This window comes from Indicator indicator, chromosome 18, assembly GCF_027791375.1.
Source record: "Indicator indicator isolate 239-I01 chromosome 18, UM_Iind_1.1, whole genome shotgun sequence".
In the NCBI taxonomy this organism is placed as follows: domain Eukaryota; kingdom Metazoa; phylum Chordata; class Aves; order Piciformes; family Indicatoridae; genus Indicator; species Indicator indicator.
Window position 1 is genome coordinate 19934768 of NC_072027.1, and position 19500 is coordinate 19954267.

Genomic DNA, 19500 nt, shown 5'->3' on the forward strand with positions numbered 1-19500 from the left:
GGCACTGTCACTGCCTTTCAGGACAGAATCATAGTGGTCCCAGGCATGAAATCAAACCATTGCCCAGTCAAACCCACACTGATCCACTTCACTGCTTCTCATCCTCATTCTGTATTCACAGCCTTTAGTTGCACCTCTGACAACATCCAATTTTTGGACAGCCACAAGATAAAAAGTGACATTTTATGGAATCTGAACAACTTCAAGGTATGGATGGAAACTACTTTCCCAGCCTGGTATCTGGTTTGTAAAAGTACATGGGAGGATGTTACAGGTTTAAGACTAATATCTTAATTGTAAATAAGTTGTAACTTATTTACTTAACTGTAAATAAGGATCACAGACAAGTTTATACCAAAGGCCATGGGCACAACTTTGTTTGGACAACAAGAAAAGGAAAATGGACCTGAGCACAGCTCTGGGACTCATAAAAACTATAAGTCAATGGAACATTTACACCTACCTTTCAGCATTTCCAACTGTAGAACAGAGAAATCTTCCAGGTGCCCTGCATCCATGCAGAATGCTTCAACATACTCAAACAAAAGGGAAGCATCATTCAAAGAAATATTTCCCACAGAATTTCTGGCTGCATCAAGAGAAGCACAGCCAGTAGGTCGAGGGAGGTGATTCTCCCCCTCTACTCCGCTCTGGTAAGACCCCATCTGGAATACTGCAGCCAGTTCTGGAGCCCCTATTACAAGAAGGATCTGGAGGTGTTGGAAGTGGTCCAGAGAAGGGCCACCAGAATGAGCAGAGGGCTGGAGCTGCTCTCCTATGAGGACAGGCTGAAAGAGTTGGGGCTGTTCAGTCTGGAGAAGAGAAGGCTCCCAGAAGACCTTCTGGTGACCTTCCAGTATCTTAAGGGTGTGTACAAGAAAGCTGGGGAGGGACTTTTTAGGATGTCAGGCAGTGATAGGACTAGGGGGAATGGAGCAAAAGTAGAAGTGGGTAGATTCAGGTTGGATGTCAGGAAGAATGAGGCTGGTGAGACACTGGCACAGGTTGCCCAGCGAGGTGGCAGAATCCTCATCCCTGGAGGTTTTTAAGGCCAGGCAGGATGTGGCTGTGAGCAGCCTACTCCAGTGTGAGTCGTCCCTGCCCAAGGCAGCAGGGTTGGAACTAGATGATCCTTGAGGTCCTTTCCAACCCTAACGATTCTATGATTCTGTGATTCTCTTAGAGAGAACATAGATCACAATACAGCTACAGGAAGAGACTTCTCTGCCCATGGCACATGCAGCTCAGTTAAAAATTCAGTTATCAGTATAAGCTTGACATCACCATCAAGAACATGCTCAGTTTGGAAGATATGTGTTCCTACAATATTTAAGAAAATGTTTACATCTACAGCCAGTAACTATCAGTCACAAGAAAAGCTGTGTCAGAACCAGAAATTACTGAGAATACTCTCTCATCCCTTACACTCACACCAATGTTAATACCAACAAAACATCAGCAGATCTTTGAAAGTGTTTCCTAGGAAAGCAAGAAAGGCAACAAGTTAAGACATCTAGAAAGGAAGGGATCAGAAAATACTCTTCTAGATAATGGCATTTAGAGTGCATACACAATTAAGATACACAGTAGGAAATGAAAAGACTGTTGGATTCTCCCACAGATCCCATTATGGCACTTGTCATAAGGAAAGAATTAAGTTGCTAATTAAAAGCATCACAACAAGCTACAAAGAGACCATAAAAAACTGCCAGACATCCCAAAACAGGCCAAACTTTTACAGGAAGGAGAAATTCACATTGAATGAGAAGAGCAAACATTAGCTATAGTGACCTTCAGCAGCCCTTCCCTCACAGATCCCATGACTCTAGACTCCAGTCCTTCAAAATCAGGAAGGTATTCTTAGACCCTAATAATTTGCAAGAACTTAAAATGCCATTTCACCACACAAAAGACTGGTAATGCGTGCACAACTCTGCCTCCTCTTCCCTGACTGCACTAGTGAAAGAAAGTGTGAAAATAATAACTAGAAATCAAGAGAGAGAGAGAAAAAAATCAGGAAGACCTTTGGAGAGGTACTCACCGCAAAATGGTTGGGGTCGTGGGGCGGGGCACCGACAGGGTCCTCTCCGAGCAGCGAGGCAGGCTCGTCGGGCAGAGGACGGGCCGGGAGGGTGTCGCAGCAGCTGCCGGGCGACAAGCAGAGCTGGCTCTTGCGGGAGTCGGCAGTGAGGGACACTTCATGTGTGTAGGAGCTCAGGAAGGCGCGGACGCCGTCGATGCCCACGAAGTGCGTGGCCGGGACGCCGCGCAAGACCCCGCCCGCTGGAGGAGGCAGCTGAGAGCGGCGCCAGCGTCGCAGGCGCAATGCCAGCAGCAGCAGCAGGAAGGCGAGGAAGAGGCAGGAGACGGCCGCCACAGCCAGCACCAGCCAGCGCGTCAGGTTGCCCGCCGCCTCGCCCGGCCCCGCCGCTGCTGCCTCACTGCCCAGCTCGGCCAGCAGCTCTGCCACGCTCTCGGCCAGCACCACTGTCAGCGTGGCCGTGGCCGACAGCGCCGGCCGCCCGTGGTCCTTCACCAGCACCACCAGGCTCTGCCGGGCAGCGTCGCGGGCCAGCGGGAAGCGCGCAGTGCGCACCTCACCGCTGTGCAGCCCCACGCGGAACAGCCCCGGCTCCGTCGCCTTCGCCAGCTCGTACGACAGCCACGCGTTCTGCCCTGCGTCCGCGTCCACCGCTACCACCTTGGCCACCAGCGCCCCGGGTTCCGACGACCGCGGCGCCAGCTCCACCCCCGACCACCCACCCACACCGGCCCCGGACACGCCCGCCGCCGGCGGGTACAGCACCTGCGGTGCGTTGTCGTTCTCGTCCACGATCACGAGCCGCACCGACACGTTGCTGCTCAACGCCGGTGAGCCGCCGTCCTCCGCCACCACCCACAGCCCCACCTCGCGCACCTCCTCGTAGTCGAACGAGCGCAGCGCGTACAGCGCGCCCGTCTCCGCCTGCACCGACACGTACGATGACAGTGGCACGCCCCGCACTCGCCCGTCGCTAAGCCGGTACCGCACGCGTGCGTTCTGCCCCCAGTCCGCGTCGCGTGCCCGCACCGTCAGCACCAGCGTGCCCGCCGCGTTGTTCTCGGGCAGTCGGGCGCTGTAGTTCGCCTCGCTGAACACCGGCGCGTTGTCGTTCACATCCAGCACCTTGAGGGTTAGCACCGTGCTGCTCCACAGCGACGGCGACCCTCCGTCGGCCGCTCTCACTGTGACGTTGTACTCCGATACCTCCTCCCGGTCCAGCTCCTTCGTCGTCACCACGCTGTAGTAGCTGCCGCGAGAGCTCTGCAGTCGGAAAGGGACTCCCGCGCCCAGGGAGCACCGTACCTGGCCGTTGGCCCCCGAGTCCCGATCCTGCACGTACAGCAAGGCTACCACAGTCCCCGACTGTGCGTCCTCAGAGATCTCGCTGAGCGTCGTCCTGACAGAAATCTCGGGCACGTTGTCATTGACATCTGTCACGGTTATTGTGACCTGTGCCATGTCGAAAAGTTCTTCTCCATCGTGTGCCTGTACCTCTAATTCATGTGAGGAGATCTCCTCAAAGTCCAGTTTCTCCTTAAGAAATATTTTTCCTGTCTCATGGTCGAGCTGGAAAAGCTCCGACGCTCGGTCTGAGATTTTATTAAAAACATATCTCACATGGCCGTTCAATCCTTCGTCGGGGTCGGTGGCTGTGACAGTAACGAGGGGGGAGCCCACGGGCACGTCCTCGGGCACACGCACCGTGTACTCTGCAGAACTGAAGACGGGTGCGTTGTCGTTCGCGTCCAGCACGGACACGCGGATCCGTGCCGTGCCCGTCCGTGACGGCTCTCCGCTGTCCTTCGCCTTCAGCACCAGATCGTAAAACGCGGTCTCCTCCCGATCAAGTGCCTTGGCAAGCACCAGCTCGGGACGGCGATCGCCGCCGGGGCCCCCCTGCACGGCCAGCGAGAAGTGTTCGTCACCGCTCAGCTGGTAGCTCAGCAGGCAATTTGATCCTGCGTCCAGATCGTGAGCCTCAGGCAGAGGAAGTCGTGAACCAGGAGCTATCCTCTCGCTCACTCTCAGTTCTTTTTCTGTCTCTCGAAAGCTGGGAGAGTGGTCGTTAACGTCCGTGATCTCCACTTCGATCTCATAAACCTTAATTTCCCCTTCCACTATCAGCTCACACCGCAGCACGCATTTCTCCACCAGCCGGCACAGCTGCTCTCTGTCTATCCTCTCCGCCGTCATCAAATGCCCCGTCTTCCCGTGAAGAGAGAAATACTGCGTCCTACCTTCCGAGACAAGGCGAATGCCGCTGTCAGTGATCGTCGTCATCTGCAGCCCCAGGTCCTTGGCCACATCTCCCACGAAGGAGCCCTTGGGTATCTCCTCGGGCACCGAGTAGCGCAGCTGTCCCCACGCCGCCTCCCATACCGACAGCAGAACGCAGCACAGCAAGGCCCGCGCCCGCCGGCTCCAGCGCCTATCCACTGCACACATCTTCGCCGCCCCAACGGATCGAGATCCTCCTCTGACTCCGGTTTCCCGCTTCCGCCGACCCCTCAGGCTCGCTGCAGCTCGGCTCCGCACCGCGGGGACGCTCGCAGATCGCTCCGACTCCGAGCCAGCCAGAGAGCGAGCCGGGCCGCAGCGGGCGGGGCTGCCTGCAGCGCTCCGGCTTCCTCTGGCTCCTCCTCGGTCAACAGCGGCGCCCGCAGTCTTCTCCCGGAACTGCAGCCACACAGTGCTGCATGCAGATGCTCATGACTTTTAGTGGTCCTTTATTGTAATTTAATGGTGATATAACACTGAGTTTTCGTAATCACATGTGTAGAATAGCACTTGTATTGTCTCAGGCATCCGAAAGCATAATCTGCACCAGAAATCTCAATTTTTTCTATCAGTCTTACCTGAATTAATTTTGCCTCACATCCATTCTGCAGATCACAAAGCGTCATACAGGCACATTCAGACCAGCACTGGAAATTGCTGCTGAAATTAGCAGCAACGAAATGACTCCCTCAAGTAGAGACCTGTTATTTTGTGTACTGGTTTATTCTCCAATCCATTGTTTTCTCTATCAGAGCCTTTCTTTTTTCCTTTAGGTTGGGAAAATTGACTTGCTAACGGCAATAGATATAAACCAAAATTCTTATTTTTCATAAGATGACGTGTAGAGTATTAAGAGTCTGACTTTTTATATAATTTCTATTTTAATGATGGATAGAAGAGCAAAAAGACAAAGGAGGTTCAGAAATACTAAAACTGATACGCCCTTTTCTGTAAAGCCAGAGATATCAGAAAATTAACTCAAGAGATAGGAACTTTGTTTTAAATACTGTAGGTCATAGGGAACACGTTTCATATTAGCTACACAGTTATCATGGTAAAAAATTAAAGGCTAAAGGTGATGTCTGTCAAACGAAATGGAGAATCTAATATCGCTAAACTCTTAGACCTCCTAGGAAGGTGGCACTGGCATTTCTGTTTGAGTCTTGGAAACACAGTGCTCGAAAATCATTCTCTGCCACATGCACTGGTTTCTGACGGTTGGTCACTTCACCCCATCTCACTGACTGTACCACAACTACCCAGGAGGCAGAAAGCATCCCCTTTGACCTTTTAAAGAGCCTACATAAATTTTGCTGCTTATAGACACTACTAAAAATGGTCCGACAGTTTGAAGGACTAGGAACGGGCTTTTGTTTTGTGTGAAATGAAGGTCTGAATATTTGCAACGTCATTAAATCACTGACTCTCCTGTTTCTGAGTTAGTAGGCCACCTTTTCACAAAAAGCACTGCAGGAGCGCAGATGACAAGCACAGCAGCTCATCCTGAAATGTGCGGATCATTTGTAAATGTGCACATTCAAATGGTTAATTGCTGTCATTAGTGTATTCCCGTGTCGTTGTCGATATGCTCACCCTTTAAAGAAGCAAGGACAATGACTGCAGAAAGAGATAGAGAACGAATTCCTCGGTTTTGAATCCATCTATCAATGTGATATAGAAGGTCAAAGCACCTCGCTTTGGGAACATGAAATAAAAAATTCTGAGATACAACCAGGAGATTATTTCTTTTTCTCGACATCTCATTGATCATCCACACTCACGCATGGTCAGAGATGGTCGGAAAAGAAGGAACTACCACCCAGGATGGTAAAGAACCCAACTAGACGAGACAAAGACAAAAGATCCCAGCTGCAACTGAACGTACAATCAACGAAGAACCAAGATGTGCTGCCGCTAGCTGTATATTCTTGAGTGGAAGGGAGATACTCCGTTCCTTCCTTCATTCCTTCTTTCCTTCACAGAGACACGGAGCAGCACTTCGCAACCACATCACCCGGCAATAATTCAAGTGAAAACAGTACGGAGGCTCAGAAAGGGTCAAAAAGAAAAAAGAGAAAGCTCGGGTTTACCGACCTGTGTCGTGTCCGGGTCGGCGGGCGGGTCTCTCGCGACGGAGCCGCTGCTGCTCGGGCTCGGCTTCCCGCAGGACTCCCCGCCCTGCAACTCCTCCGCGGGCACGCTGGGAGGTGGAGGCCAAGCGGCTTCGGTCAGGGCGCGTCCCGGCGCCACGCACAGGTTGTAGGAGTAAGGCAAGGTGCCCTCGCAGAAGTCGGCCGGGAAGGCGGCGCCAGCCAGAGAAAACCGCTGCGCGCCCAGGCAGCGCAGGACGGCGGGCGGCCCGGCCCTCCACAGCCGCGCCAGCAGCGCCAGCACCAGGCTAAGCAGGAAGAGCGCCGACAGCAGAGCCAGCGCCAGCACCAGGTAGAACTGCAGCTCCGCCGGCGAGTCCGCGCCCGCCGGCCGCTCGCTCAGCTCCGGCAGCGCCTCCTGCAAGCTCTCGGCCAGCACCACGTGCAGCGTGGCCGTGGCCGACAGCGCCGGCTGCCCGTGGTCCTTCACCAGCACCACCAGGCGCTGCTTGGCCGCGTCGCGCTCCGACACGGCCCGCGCCGTGCGCACCTCGCCGCTGTGCAGCCCCAGGCGGAAGAGCGCCGGCTCCGGCGCCTGCAGCAGCTCGTATGACAGCCACGCGTTGCGCCCTGCGTCCGCGTCCACCGCCACCACCTTGGCCACCAGGTAGCCCACCTCGGCCGTGCGCGGCACCACCTCGAACGGCGGCGCCTCGCCTCCTGCTGCCGCCGCCGTCGGCCACAGCACACGCGGCGCGTTGTCATTGAGGTCCAGCACCAAGATGCGCACCGTAGCTGTGGAGCTGCGCGCCGGCACCCCGCCGTCCTGTGCCCGCACCGTCACCGTGAACTCGCGGCACTGCTCGTAGTCGAAGGAGCGCTGCGCGTACACGGCGCCGCTCTGCGCATCCACCGACACCGGCGGCGGTGTCGAGTCCGCGCTGCTGCCCCCCAGCCAGTAGCTGACGCGCCCGTTGGCGCCCGCGTCCGCGTCCCGTGCCAGCACGCGTAGCACCGGCGCTCCTGCCGCGTTGTTCTCGGCCACGTAGGCGCTGTAGACCTCCTCCTCGAACAGCGGTGCATTGTCGTTCACGTCCGACACTTCCAGCACCAGCGCAGCTCTGCTAGACAGCTTCGGGCTGCCCCGGTCCCTGGCACTGATGGTGATATTGTAGCCGGAGACCGTTTCTCTATCCAGCTCACTGGCTGTTATTAGTTTATACGTGTTCTCTGATGAAGATTCTAGTTTGAAAGGCAAATCACCATCGATGTTACAGCTCACTGCTCCGTTATCCCCCGAGTCTCTATCACGGACGTTGATCAAAGCTACAACAGTGCTTGGGACCGAATCTTCTGGTATTGGGTTCAAGATAGGCAGGAGGGAAATGGTTGGTGCATTGTCGTTCACGTCTAAAATGTCAATGTGAACTTTGGTGTGCGCACTCAGCCCGCCCCCGTCCTTTCCTTCAACTGTCGCTTCATAATGTTTTCCTTCTTCATAATCTAATAGGCTTGTGACTTTCACGTCCCCTGTCCTGGAGTCCAGAGTGAAGAGCTGGCGAGCACTGTTTGCGATGTCACTGAAGGAATAGGTAATTTCTGCATTTGTGCCTTCGTCGCTGTCAGTAGCTTTCACCTGGAAAGCTAAGGAGCCCTCTGGAAGGTTTTCCAACAGTCGAACTTTGTAGATCTCCCTGGTGAATACCGGCGTGTTGTCATTTGCGTCGGTCACGCTAATGTTAATCTGGACTGTCCCGGATCGAACTGGATCCCCGCCATCCAATGCCGTTAGGATCAAATGGTGATTTCTCTGCTTTTCTCGATCTAAGCTTTTCTCCAGCACTAATTCCGGCTGTTTCGTCCCATCAGTACTCTCCTTCACTACAAGGGAGAAGAGCGGGTTAGGGCTAAGTTGGTAGTTTTGTAATGAGTTCGTCCCAATGTCAGGATCTCTTCCACTGCCCAGTGGGAACCTGGCTCCAGGACGGGTGGATTCGATCATTTCCACGGCAACGAATTCTCTATCAAACTGGGGTGCATTGTCATTGATATCCTCGATGGTAACACTTACGTGGAATATATAGAAAGGGTTTTCTACGACTGCTTCCAAATTGAAAACACAGGGCGACACGGCCCCGCAGATGCTTTCTCGGTCTATCCTCTCGTTTACCCACAGATTTGTATTGTCTTCTCCGAGAGTGAAGTATCGCATTTCGTCACCAGAGACGATCCGCAGTTTACGTGCCGGCAGCTCTGCCGGGTTCAGCCCTAGGTCCCGCGCCAGCGGCCCCACGAGCGAACCTCTGCCCAGCTCCTCGGGGATGGTGTAGCGGATCAGCTCCGGTACCGCCCTGCAGCACACCGGCAACAGCAGAGCGAACAGCGCGACCATTCCGGCTGCTGCCCCGCCCTGCCCTGCCGGCCGAACCTCCATTCTCTGCTTTGATGAAGCGTATTCTGCAGATTATTTATAATTAGGCTTTCCGAGCAGCTGAGTCAGTGTTGAGAGGCACAAAATACATGAAATCCGGGTTGCCGGTGGGAGGACGGGCTGTGTTCGGGCAGTTCCTGCTCTCCTCTCCGTTCTGCTCCGCGCGGAACCGCACTGCGCGGGCGCCGAGGCTGGCTAGGGCGGAACTGCTTCTCCTCCTTGGCCAACAGTGACACCCTGAGTTCAATTCCGAGAACCGCAGCGTCCGAAAGGAAAACAGCCCGAAAGTCCTGATATGTAAGTTCTTAAACTACTGTCACTGCGGGGTCTGAAAAGATAGGTGTCATCACCGGCGCGAAAAAGAAAACTTACATATGTGCTGAAATTTGGCACAAGTCATCCCCCATTGCCTGGAGGATGCGGCTCAGGTTCTTTATTTCTTCTTCACAGTGATCTTAGTGGACTTTGGCTAGCCATCTCCCGTTGCCATCTCCTCACCACCGTGAGAGCAACAGGACAGGCCTAACACTTAAACACTGACGGTAGACAGAGGGTTTTCCATAATTAGGAAATTTTGCATAATTGGGAAATTTCGAGCTAGACCTTAGCTTTCTGCGTTGAATGTGGATTTCTGATGGACAAGCAAAGCCAGGAGTCCAAGCTACTGAGAAAACCACAGCAGTCACATTAGATTTACCAGATCCCATCTCTTTCATCATTCAAAATCCAGCATTATTGTACCGGTGCCATACAGCCACGGTTTTTTTTCTGTATCTCTCAAAAACCACTTCCTCATCTCCTAAGCTGGCCATTACTGCAGAAAGTCTCAAACATTAAGAATATTTTCTGTCTAATGTCCACAGCTTGAACAAACTAAGAGAAAATGGACAGATCCCTCAAGGCCTTTGTATCCCTCCTGTACATTAAATCTTTGTCTCTTTATTGTGAAGACAAAACAAATGCTGAAGGAAGTATCACTACAGGTCCTTATGTGAAAGACTAAAAAAAGTTAGAAAACTCTCCACACTACTTACCTGGAGGAGTAGGTTTAGCATAGACACCAACACTGTGCCTCTATAGATGCCCATGTGAAGACATCCTCCTCTTCTTAGTTAGTTGTTATTAGAAAAGATGTTTTCCTGCTAACTCTAGACGTTCATCCAATGGAGGATAATTTGTTTTCCTCCAGCTGTTTCCTAGGCACAACTCACAGGATCACAGGATGTTAGGGGTAGGAAGGGACCTACAGAGATCATTGATTTCTCCCTGCCTGCCAGAGCAGGACCATACAGCACAGGTCATACAGAAACACATCCAGAGGGGTCTTGAAAGTCTCCAGAGAAAGAGACTCCACAACCTGTCTGGACAGCCTGTTCCAGGGCTCTGTGACCCTCACAGTGAAGAAGTTCCTCCTCATGTTGAGGTAGAACCTCCTGTGCTGTAGTTTCTATCCATTGCCCCTTGTCCTATCCCAGGGTGCAACTGAGCGGAGCCTGTCCCCTGCCTCTTGACCTCCAGCCCTCGGATATTTATAGACATTCACTAAATCTCCTCTCAGTCTTCTCTTTTCCAGACTAAACATCCCCAGGTCTCTCAGCCTCTCTTCAGAGGGCAGTGCTCCAGTCCCTTCATCATCCATGTAGCCCTCTGTTGGACTCTCTTGAGTAGATCCCTGTCTATCTTGAACTGGGGATCCCAAAACTGGATGCAATATTCCAGGCAAGGTCTCATTAGAGCAGAGGAGAGGGGCAGGAGAACCTCCCTCGATCTGCTGGACACACTCCTCTTAACTCACTGTAGCAAATGAATAAACTATCAGAAGGAGAAATTATTTTGAGTTTGTGGTGTTTCAGGATTCAATAAGTATCAAGCCAGTGAGCATCTCTATCAGTTCTAAATAATTATGTGGATATTTATATAGGGGCAGGACAGCTTTGATGAAAGCTGTTGTGGTCAATTCACTGCTTCCTTTATAGAGAGAATTGCCTGCCACAACCCAGAGGCACATTTTCATTCATCTTCACACACTGAAGCACACTCCAAATCACTCTTTTCATGTGGAGACTGGTGTCTTCTACTTCCAGGATCTCTTTTTCTTACCTTGTACCCAAGCCTGCTGACACAGAACAATTAAGTCCCAGGAGGATGCAGTTAAGAACCAACCTGCATCATATAGCATTTTAGTTCATGTCTGATGGATGGCAGCAGAAAAGGGTAAAGACCACAAAGTCTTTTGCAGTTCATTTGCAGCATGAGGTTACATCTCATCTTACATTCCCACCACACAAAAAGTGCACCTGTACAAAGCCACATTTCTTTTGGCAAGCTTTAGGATGAGCACAAAAAAAGTTTTAAAAGCCACTTCAGCCCATGATGAACAATCATAATAGAGGAAATAAGGCAAACAGTTTGTGGGACAGCCTGTTTGGTGGATGTACTCTCAGAATTGAGTGTCATGTTTGGCAGGGAAAAAATGGTCTAATATTATATGGAAACCAAAGAGTAAAATATTTTATAATCTCAGGTCAACTCATATTCTGAAATTAGACACACATAAACAGACTGTGAGGAATCATACTTTGTTGGAAAATATTTTTACTCTATATGATAGTGAATATACTCTATTTTTGGTGTCTGTACACCTATAGATGAATCCATTTGTATCAAATCCAAAGGCTGAGTCACAAAACCCAACAGTAAGAGAAAAGTCATTGAGATATCAGTTGAATTTTTCACCACATAATATGAATTCCTAGAACTCTGAATGTCCTTAAGTGGGATTGATTATTTAATTTGTTGAAGGTGGACTTCCAAGTAACGTGAGACTTCATAAATGTTGGCTTTTGGACTATGATGTTGCCCAATTATACCAGGATTTGAAAGCTGGCAATGAAATTCTGAGAACTAGGTACCAGAAACCATACCATCATATAACTGGTTAGGTTGGAAGGGACCCTTAATGACCAGTCTAGTTCAACTCCCCAAGAGTAAGGCAGGATGTCCTCAAGTAGACCAGGCTGCTCAGAGCTGTGTCCAACCTGTCCTGGAATGCTTGCAGGTATGGGGCATCTAATACCTCTCTGCAACCTGTACCAGTGCCTCGCCAGACTCAGTGTGTAACATTTCTTTCTTCTGTCTAGTCTGAATCTCCTGTTCTTTCGTTTGAATCAGTCACTCCTTGTCCTGTCACAAGACACATAAACAGAACCTTGTAGTCTTGGAGAAAACTAGTTACATTCAACTGCCCAGCCGGTAGAGAAGACGACACATAAAGTGCACTCAGAGCAGACTCAGCACATATTTAGGAGGTGACATTCACGAGCTGGGGACCACGGCAAAACGTGATTTCCAAGCCTGCAACCATTTTGGAAAGTCGGTGACTACACTAAGAATAATATGCACCATGTTCACAAAAGGACATTAAAAAAATAAATCAACGTACCTGAAGGGAAACTTGGTCAGCATTCTCGGCAACGTGATCTCCCGTAGGGACTAGGTCACCCGATGTTTCAGACAGTGGGCGGGCCGGGAGGGTGTCGCAGCAGCTGCCGGGCGACAAGCGGAGCTGGCTCTTGCGGGAGTCGGCAGTGAGGGACGCTTCATGTGAGTAGGAGCTCAGGAAGGCGCGGACGTCGTCGATGCCCACGAAGTGCGTGGCCGGGACGCAGCGCAAGGTACCGCCCGGCGCCGGAGGCAGTTGAGAGCGGCGCCAGCGTCGCAGGCGCAATGCCAGCAGCAGCAGCAGGAAGGCGAGGAAGAGGCAGGAGACGGCCGCCACAGCCAGCACCAGCCAGCGCGTTAGGCTGCCCGCCGCCTCGCCCGGCCCCGCCGCCGCTGCCTCACTGCCCAGCTCGGCAAGCAGCTTGGCCACGCTCTCGGCCAGCACCACTGTCAGCGTGGCCGTGGCCGACAGCGCCGGCCGCCCGTGGTCCTTCACCAGCACCACCAGGCTCTGCCGGGCAGCGTCGCGGGCCAGCGGGAAGCGCGCAGTGCGCACCTCGCCGCTGTGCAGCCCCACGCGGAACAGCCCCGGCTCCGTCGCCTTCGCCAGCTCGTACGACAGCCACGCGTTCTGCCCCGCGTCCGCGTCTACCGCCACCACCTTGGCCACCAGCGCCCCGGGCTCCGACGACCGCGGCGCCAGCTCCACCCCCGACCACCCACCCACACCGGCCCCGGACACGCCCGCTGCCGGCGGGTACAGCACCTGCGGCGCGTTGTCGTTCTCGTCCACGATCACGAGCCGCACCGACACGTTGCTGCTCAGCGCCGGCGAGCCGCCGTCCTCCGCCACCACCCACAGCCCCACCTCGCGCACCTCCTCGTAGTCGAACGAGTGCAGCGCGTACAGCGCGCCCGTCTCCGCCTGCACCGACACGTACGACGACAGTGGCACGCCCCGCACCCGACCCTCGCCCAGCCGGTACCACACGCGTGCGTTCTGCCCCCAGTCCGCGTCGCGTGCCCGCACCGTCAGCACCAGCGTGCCCGCCGCGTTGTTCTCGGGCAGCCGGGCGCTGTAGCTCGCCTCGCTGAACACCGGCGCGTTGTCGTTCACGTCCAGCACCCGCAACGTCAGTACTGCGCTGCTCCACAGTGAAGGCGACCCTCCGTCGGCCGCTCTCACCGTCACGTTGTACTCCGACACCTCCTCCCGGTCCAGCTGCCTCGTTGTCACCACGCGGTAGTAATCCTCAAACGACTTCTCCAGACGGAACGGGACTCCTGCGTCCAGGGAGCATCGCACCAGTCCGTTGGCTCCCGAGTCCCGGTCCTGCACATGCAGCAGGGCCACCACCGTCCCCGAAGGGGCGTCCTCAGAGATCTCGCTCAGAGTGGACCGCACCGAAATGTCAGGTTCATTGTCGTTAATATCTGTCACAGTGATCGTGATTTTTGCCGTGTCAGAAAGGCCCTCACAGTCTTCTGCCTGTACCTCCAGTTCGTAGGAGTCACCTTCCTCAAAGTCCAGGCTTCGCATCAGTTTGATTTCTCCCGTGTCAGAGTTCAACTGGAAAATCTGAGAGGTGTTCACAAAAACTGTTTGAAATGAGTATTTCACGTCCCCGTAGAGCCCGTCGTCGGGGTCGGTGGCTGTGACAGTGACGAGGGTGGTGCCCACGGGCACGTCCTCGGGCACACGCACCGTATACTCTGCTGGGCTAAACACGGGTGCGTTGTCGTTCGCGTCCAGCACGGACACGCGGATCCGCGCCGTGCCCGTCTGGGGCGGTTCTCCACTGTCCCTCGCCCTCAGCACCAGCTCGTGAAACGCGATCTCTTCCCGGTCCAGTGCCTTGGCGAGAACCAGCTCAGGACGGCGATAGTTGCCGGGTCCCGCCTGAACGGCCAGCGAGAAGTGCTCGTTGCCGCTCAGCTCGTAGCTCAGGAGAGAATTTGACCCCGCGTCCGGGTCGTGAGCCCTGGCCAGAGGAAACCGCGACCCTGGGGCTGTCGTTTCGCTCACTCTCACTTCTTTTTCTGCCTCTCGGAACCGTGGAGGGTTGTCGTTAACGTCCGTGATCTCCACTTCGACTCCGTAAACCTTCATTTCCCCATGCACTATCAGCTCACAGCGCAGCACGCATTGCTGCTCCCTCTCGCACAGCTGCTCTCTGTCTATCCTCTCCGCCGTCACCAAATGTCCAGTCTTCCCGTGCAGAGAGAAATATTGCGTCCTGCCTTTGTCCAAAATGCGGACGTCGCTGTCACTGAACGTCGTCATCTGCAGCCCCAGATCCTTGGTTACGTCGCCCACAAAGGAGCCCTTGGGTATCTCCTCGGGCACCGAGTAGCGCAGCTGTCCCCGCGCCGCCTCCCACACGGACAGCAAGACACAGCACAGCAAGGCCCGCGCCCGCCGACCCCAGCTCCCCCCTCTCTCCGCCATTGCAAAACCCGGCAGCAGCTGCCTGCTCGGATCTCCTCTCACCGGCGCCGGTCTGTGGGTCAGCGCGCCGCCACGCTTCTCCTGCCACCCTTCTTCTGCTTCGGGTTCCTCCGAGCAGCTCGGATCCCTCCTCGCGCGGCGTGCCGGGTTAGAACCGGACCGCAGGCTGTCTGTTTCTCTCCGGTGTTCTGAAAGCCGCCGCCCGGCTGCCGGCCCATCGTGATCCGACAGCGACACTCGTAGCCACAGAGAGAATCTGCAGCCCTCTGGTGCTGGGAAATGGCTCCATCTGCAGCCCCGTCCTCGCGATCGTCCCTGCTAACTGCACTCCGGGACCGATGTGCCTTCAAGAGCGTCTCTCTGACAAGTCCTGACAGCGCACTGCTTCATAGGATGGCTTGAGTCAAACGGGACCCTCAAAGTTCATCTAGTCCAATCCCTCTACAGTGATCGGGGAGCCTCTTCAACTAGATCAGGTAGCTCAGAGCCCTGTCCAATATGACCTGGAATGGCTTTATGGAGTGTCCTCCACCTTTATGGGTAACATGGGACAGTGCTTCCCCATACTCAGTGTCAAAAGTTTCCTCCTTACACTTTATTCTATATCACCCCTCTTTTAGTTTAAAACCATCATCCCTTTTCCTGTTACCAGAAACCTTATTAAAAATGCTGTCTGCATCTTTCCTCTAAACCCCATATAAGTATTGAAAGGTCAAAAGAAGGTTTCCCTGGAACCTTCTCCAGGCTGAACAACTTCAGTTCTTTCAGCATTTCCTCACAGTAGAGTCATTCCATCCCTCTGATTGTTTTTGTGACCTCCTCTGGACCCATTCCAACATTTCTATGTCTTTAGTGTATTGAGGACTCCAGAACTGGATGCAGTGCTCCTGGTGGGTTTCCAGTAGTGCTGAGTAGAGTGACAGAACCTGACAGTCGAGGTTGCCATTACTGTGGATTTGTGTCCAAGCCCTTCTCCATATGGCTGCTCTCAATACCTTCATTCCCCCCTTCCCTCCCCCTCCCCCCGTGTTACCTCAACACAAGAGTAGGACCTTGCATTTGGCTTTGTTGAACCTCATAAAATTTGTGTGGGCCCACTTCCCAAAATATGCCAAGGTCTCTCTGGATGGCATTCTGCCCCTCAGACATGTCAGCTACACCATATGGCTTGGTGTCATCATGGAAGGCCACTAGGTTGGGCAGGAAGGTGAAGTCATGCTGGTGAAATCATGCTTTGGTGAATTCATGCTGCCTGTCTTATATCTTCTATCCATGCCCTGTGTGCCTTCCCAGACACAGAGGTGGAGCTGCCGGGTAGGTAGTTCTCAGCTTCCTCCACTCCACTGTTTTTAGCAATGGGTGTGATATTTCTCTTTTCCAGTCTCCGGGGACTTCACCTGACTGCTAGTACTTTTTGAATATCATGGAGAGTAGCCTGGCAACTACATCTGCCCATTCCTCCAGGCTCTGGTGAATCTTTTGTCAGGTACCACAGACTTACATATATTCACATTCTGCAGGTGGTCTCAGATCTTATGTGTTCCCTCACACCCTGCCTTGAAGTCCCTCCACTCATGAGGTGTGGGAAGAGAGATTGCAAGGGAGGTAAAATGTTGTTGAGTACCTCAGCCTTCTCCTTGTGTGTTGTTACCATCTTGCCAGTCATGTTCATCAGGGTACACTTCTTTTGAACTTCCTTTACAGACTGACATACCTGTAGAAACCTTTTCTCTTATACTCTATGTTTCTTGCTGATTTCAGCACCAGCCACACCCTGGCCTTCCTGACCCCATCCTTGTACAGTACAATAAGGGTAATGTCCTTTTACTATTCCCAGAATATCTGTCCCTGCTTTCTCTGTTTACATTTTCTTTTTGCCCTTTAGTGTGACCAGTAGGTCTCAATTCAGCCATGCCAGTCTTTTCCTTTTTTCAACCAATTTCTGACACCTGAGGATCAAGAGCTCTTATGCTCTGTGGAAAGCATCCTTAAAGATCTGCTGGCTCTGTTGTGCTTCCTTGTCCCTGAGGGCAGTTTCCAGGGGGTCCTATCAACCAACTCCAATAGCCGAAGGTTTGCTTTCCTAAGATTCAGGGTGCAGACTTGACTCTTTGTCTGACTCATATCTTTCAGGACTGTGAACTCCACCATTGAATGACAACGGCAGCCTAGGCTGCCTTTCAGTCTTGACACCTCTGATTACTCTCTTGCATTGGTGACCAATGGGTCCAGAAAAGTATCTGTTATGGCTGTCTATTACCTGGCCTAATTTGTTACCCTGAACAGCACTTCTGATGAGTCCCTCAGGAAAGTTCAGTGTATGTTTGAGCTCTCCAACACAGGAAACAATATCCCCCCTTTCACAGTATGCAAAATTGTAATACACCATCTAGTTATAAACTGCATCAGACACCTGGACCCTTGAATTAGAATGACCCAAGAAGGAGCTGCTTTACACCAAGAGGTGTAAATAAGTTCCTTGTCAACTCAGTAAGAGAGACACATCAACTGTCTAAGATGTCATTTACATCTGTGTTTATTATAGCTCATACTGTTGGAACAGATAAGCATAGATAATCCTACATCCTGTTAAGTGTGAAGAACCTGGAGCACAGCAGCTTCACCCAGGACTCCAACCACTCACAGCATGCCATGAAGACTCCATTTAAGGTATTCAGATGATTTTTGGACTTTCCTGTAAGAAAGCAGTTCTGTTCCTTGTGGACTTCTTGCTCTCAGATGGCTTTTTCACCAATAGCAAACAGTGCTCCCTGCAGACCAGGGATTTATGCATCACAACACAGCACAGAACAGGATGGAACAACACAACACAGGCCTGTGCCTTCCCAGGTTCGCTGGACAGTGGGTCACTCCTTCTTTGCTGTACAATGCTCTTCTGGGCAGCATCACTACAGAAGCCTGTCTTCAGGACTGAAATTTTTAACAGGGCCTTGCAGAAAGGACATCTGTAATCCTCTGGATTTCCTGAAAGTGAATTGTCTCCTTGGTAGTAGATTTCACCCAACAACTGCCCAGCTTCCAGGCCTCAGACAAGTACTTCCCCAAGGGAACATGCATGTTGTCTTTGAACTGCATTCAAACACTTTGTTATTACTCATGGGGTGACAGTCCTTCTGAAGAGGAACTGCTAAGACAAGGCTCAAACGTAGCTGACAGCATGTTGTCTTTGAACCATCCACCCTCAAACCATTTGGAATCAAAACACTTTGCTCTTGGAAGCACTGGAAAGGTTACTCCTTCTGCCTTAATGCTTTGCAGAGGTCTTGGTACACACAGGACGCCTGTTATGGCCCTGAATGCACTACAAGCCTCATCACCAACCCGAAGAAATGGACCTACTCACTCTTACCTCATCTGAGAGACAAGAGAAAAAGAATTCCAACCTGCTCTAGGACGTCCACAGAGCTTTCCCAGAAACAGCATCTACACAAAGACTACTGTGTCCACACAAGGCCTTCAGGTGTTCTCTTTATTTCAGTTTCACACACAAGGGGATCCTGGTTTCCAATATTACACTTTGGAACTGCAGCACCACACACTGTGAAGGTTTCCCAGTGTGTCGGTGTGAGCTGAAATTCCCCCCCCCCCAACAATAACCAGGCTAGCTCAGTCTTGAAGCAAATGAAAAGCTGTATTTACAAGCAGAGTCTAAAATCTACAATGAAATGCAATGAATATGTACAAATATACAAAATTCACAACATTCACAAATATATACAATCAACAGAGAAGCACAACCGATCTCCCTTTGCTTCCCCCCAAGGGGACCCTCCCAAAGGGGCCTCTCTCTCTCCCAGGAGCTTCCCCCCAGACCCCCCTGGACAGAGAAGCAGAGTTTAGTTAGAGCAGAAAGTTGTTAACTTAGCTGCCAAGGTCAGTGTGTTATCTTCAGCCAGAAGAGAAGAAGAAACAGCAGCCAGACAGCCCAGCAACTGCCCCCACTGCCGAACGCAGAATGTGCAGAGTGCCTACTTTGTTTTGGGTAATAGTTCTTAAACATTTCTATCTATCCAATGGAAGTGTTTAGAACAATCGTAATTTTGCTTTCTTACATCCAATAGTGACTTATTTACATTCTTTCACTTTCTCTGTTTTGAACTTTGCAAGGAAAAATTAAAAAGACAGTTTCAAACCATCACACCCAGTATTCCATGTCACATGCCTGCATTCAAATACTTTGTTATTACTCGTGGGAGGACAGTCCTTCTGAAGGCTCAAACACAGCTGACAGCATGTTGTCTTTGAACCATCCACTCCAAAAAACATTTGGAATCAAAACAGTTTGCTCTTGGAAGCACTGGAAAGGTTACTCCTTCTGCCTTAATGTTTTGCAGAGGTCTTGGTACACACAGGACGCCTGTTATGGCCCTGAATGCACTACAAGCCTCATCACCAACCGGAAGGAATGGACCTACTCACTCTTACCTCATCTGAGAGATAGCAAGATAAAAGAATTCCAACCTGTTTCAGGTCATTCAGAGAGCTTTCCCAGAAACAACATCTGTACAAAGACCACTGTGTCCACACAAGGCCTTCAGGTGTTCTTTTTATTTCACTTTCACACAAAGGGGGATCCTGATTTCCAATATCACACTTTGGAAGTGCACTACAACACAGTGTGAGGGTTTCCCAATATTCTGTGTCACATGCAAATTCAAACCCTTTGTTATTACACATGGAGTACCAGTCCTTCTGAAGAGGAACAAGTAAGACAAGGCTTAGAAACAGTTCACAGAGCAGACAAAAG

At 52.0% G+C, this 19500-nt stretch overlaps 3 protein-coding genes across 3 annotated transcripts; all 3 read right to left on the reverse strand.

Moving 5' to 3' along the window:
• Positions 1 to 1455: 1455 nt before the first annotated feature.
• Positions 1456 to 4489, reverse strand: LOC128972856 (protocadherin gamma-A10-like). Its single transcript, XM_054388983.1, has 2 exons — positions 2042 to 4489; positions 1456 to 1479 (listed from the first exon to the last, which is right to left on the reverse strand). The coding sequence occupies exons 1-2, from the start codon at positions 4487 to 4489 to the stop codon at positions 1456 to 1458; spliced, it is 2472 nt and encodes an 823-aa protein (XP_054244958.1).
• Positions 4490 to 4551: 62 nt separating this feature from the next.
• LOC128972858 (protocadherin gamma-B5-like) lies at positions 4552 to 8803 on the reverse strand. Its single transcript, XM_054388984.1, has 3 exons — positions 6416 to 8803; positions 6103 to 6161; positions 4552 to 4720 (listed from the first exon to the last, which is right to left on the reverse strand). The coding sequence occupies exons 1-3, from the start codon at positions 8801 to 8803 to the stop codon at positions 4552 to 4554; spliced, it is 2616 nt and encodes an 871-aa protein (XP_054244959.1).
• An 82-nt stretch (positions 8804 to 8885) lies between these two features.
• Positions 8886 to 14732, reverse strand: LOC128972859 (protocadherin gamma-A2-like). Its single transcript, XM_054388985.1, has 3 exons — positions 12285 to 14732; positions 11116 to 11168; positions 8886 to 9060 (listed from the first exon to the last, which is right to left on the reverse strand). The coding sequence occupies exons 1-3, from the start codon at positions 14730 to 14732 to the stop codon at positions 8886 to 8888; spliced, it is 2676 nt and encodes an 891-aa protein (XP_054244960.1).
• Between the last annotated feature and the right edge of the window lie 4768 nt (positions 14733 to 19500).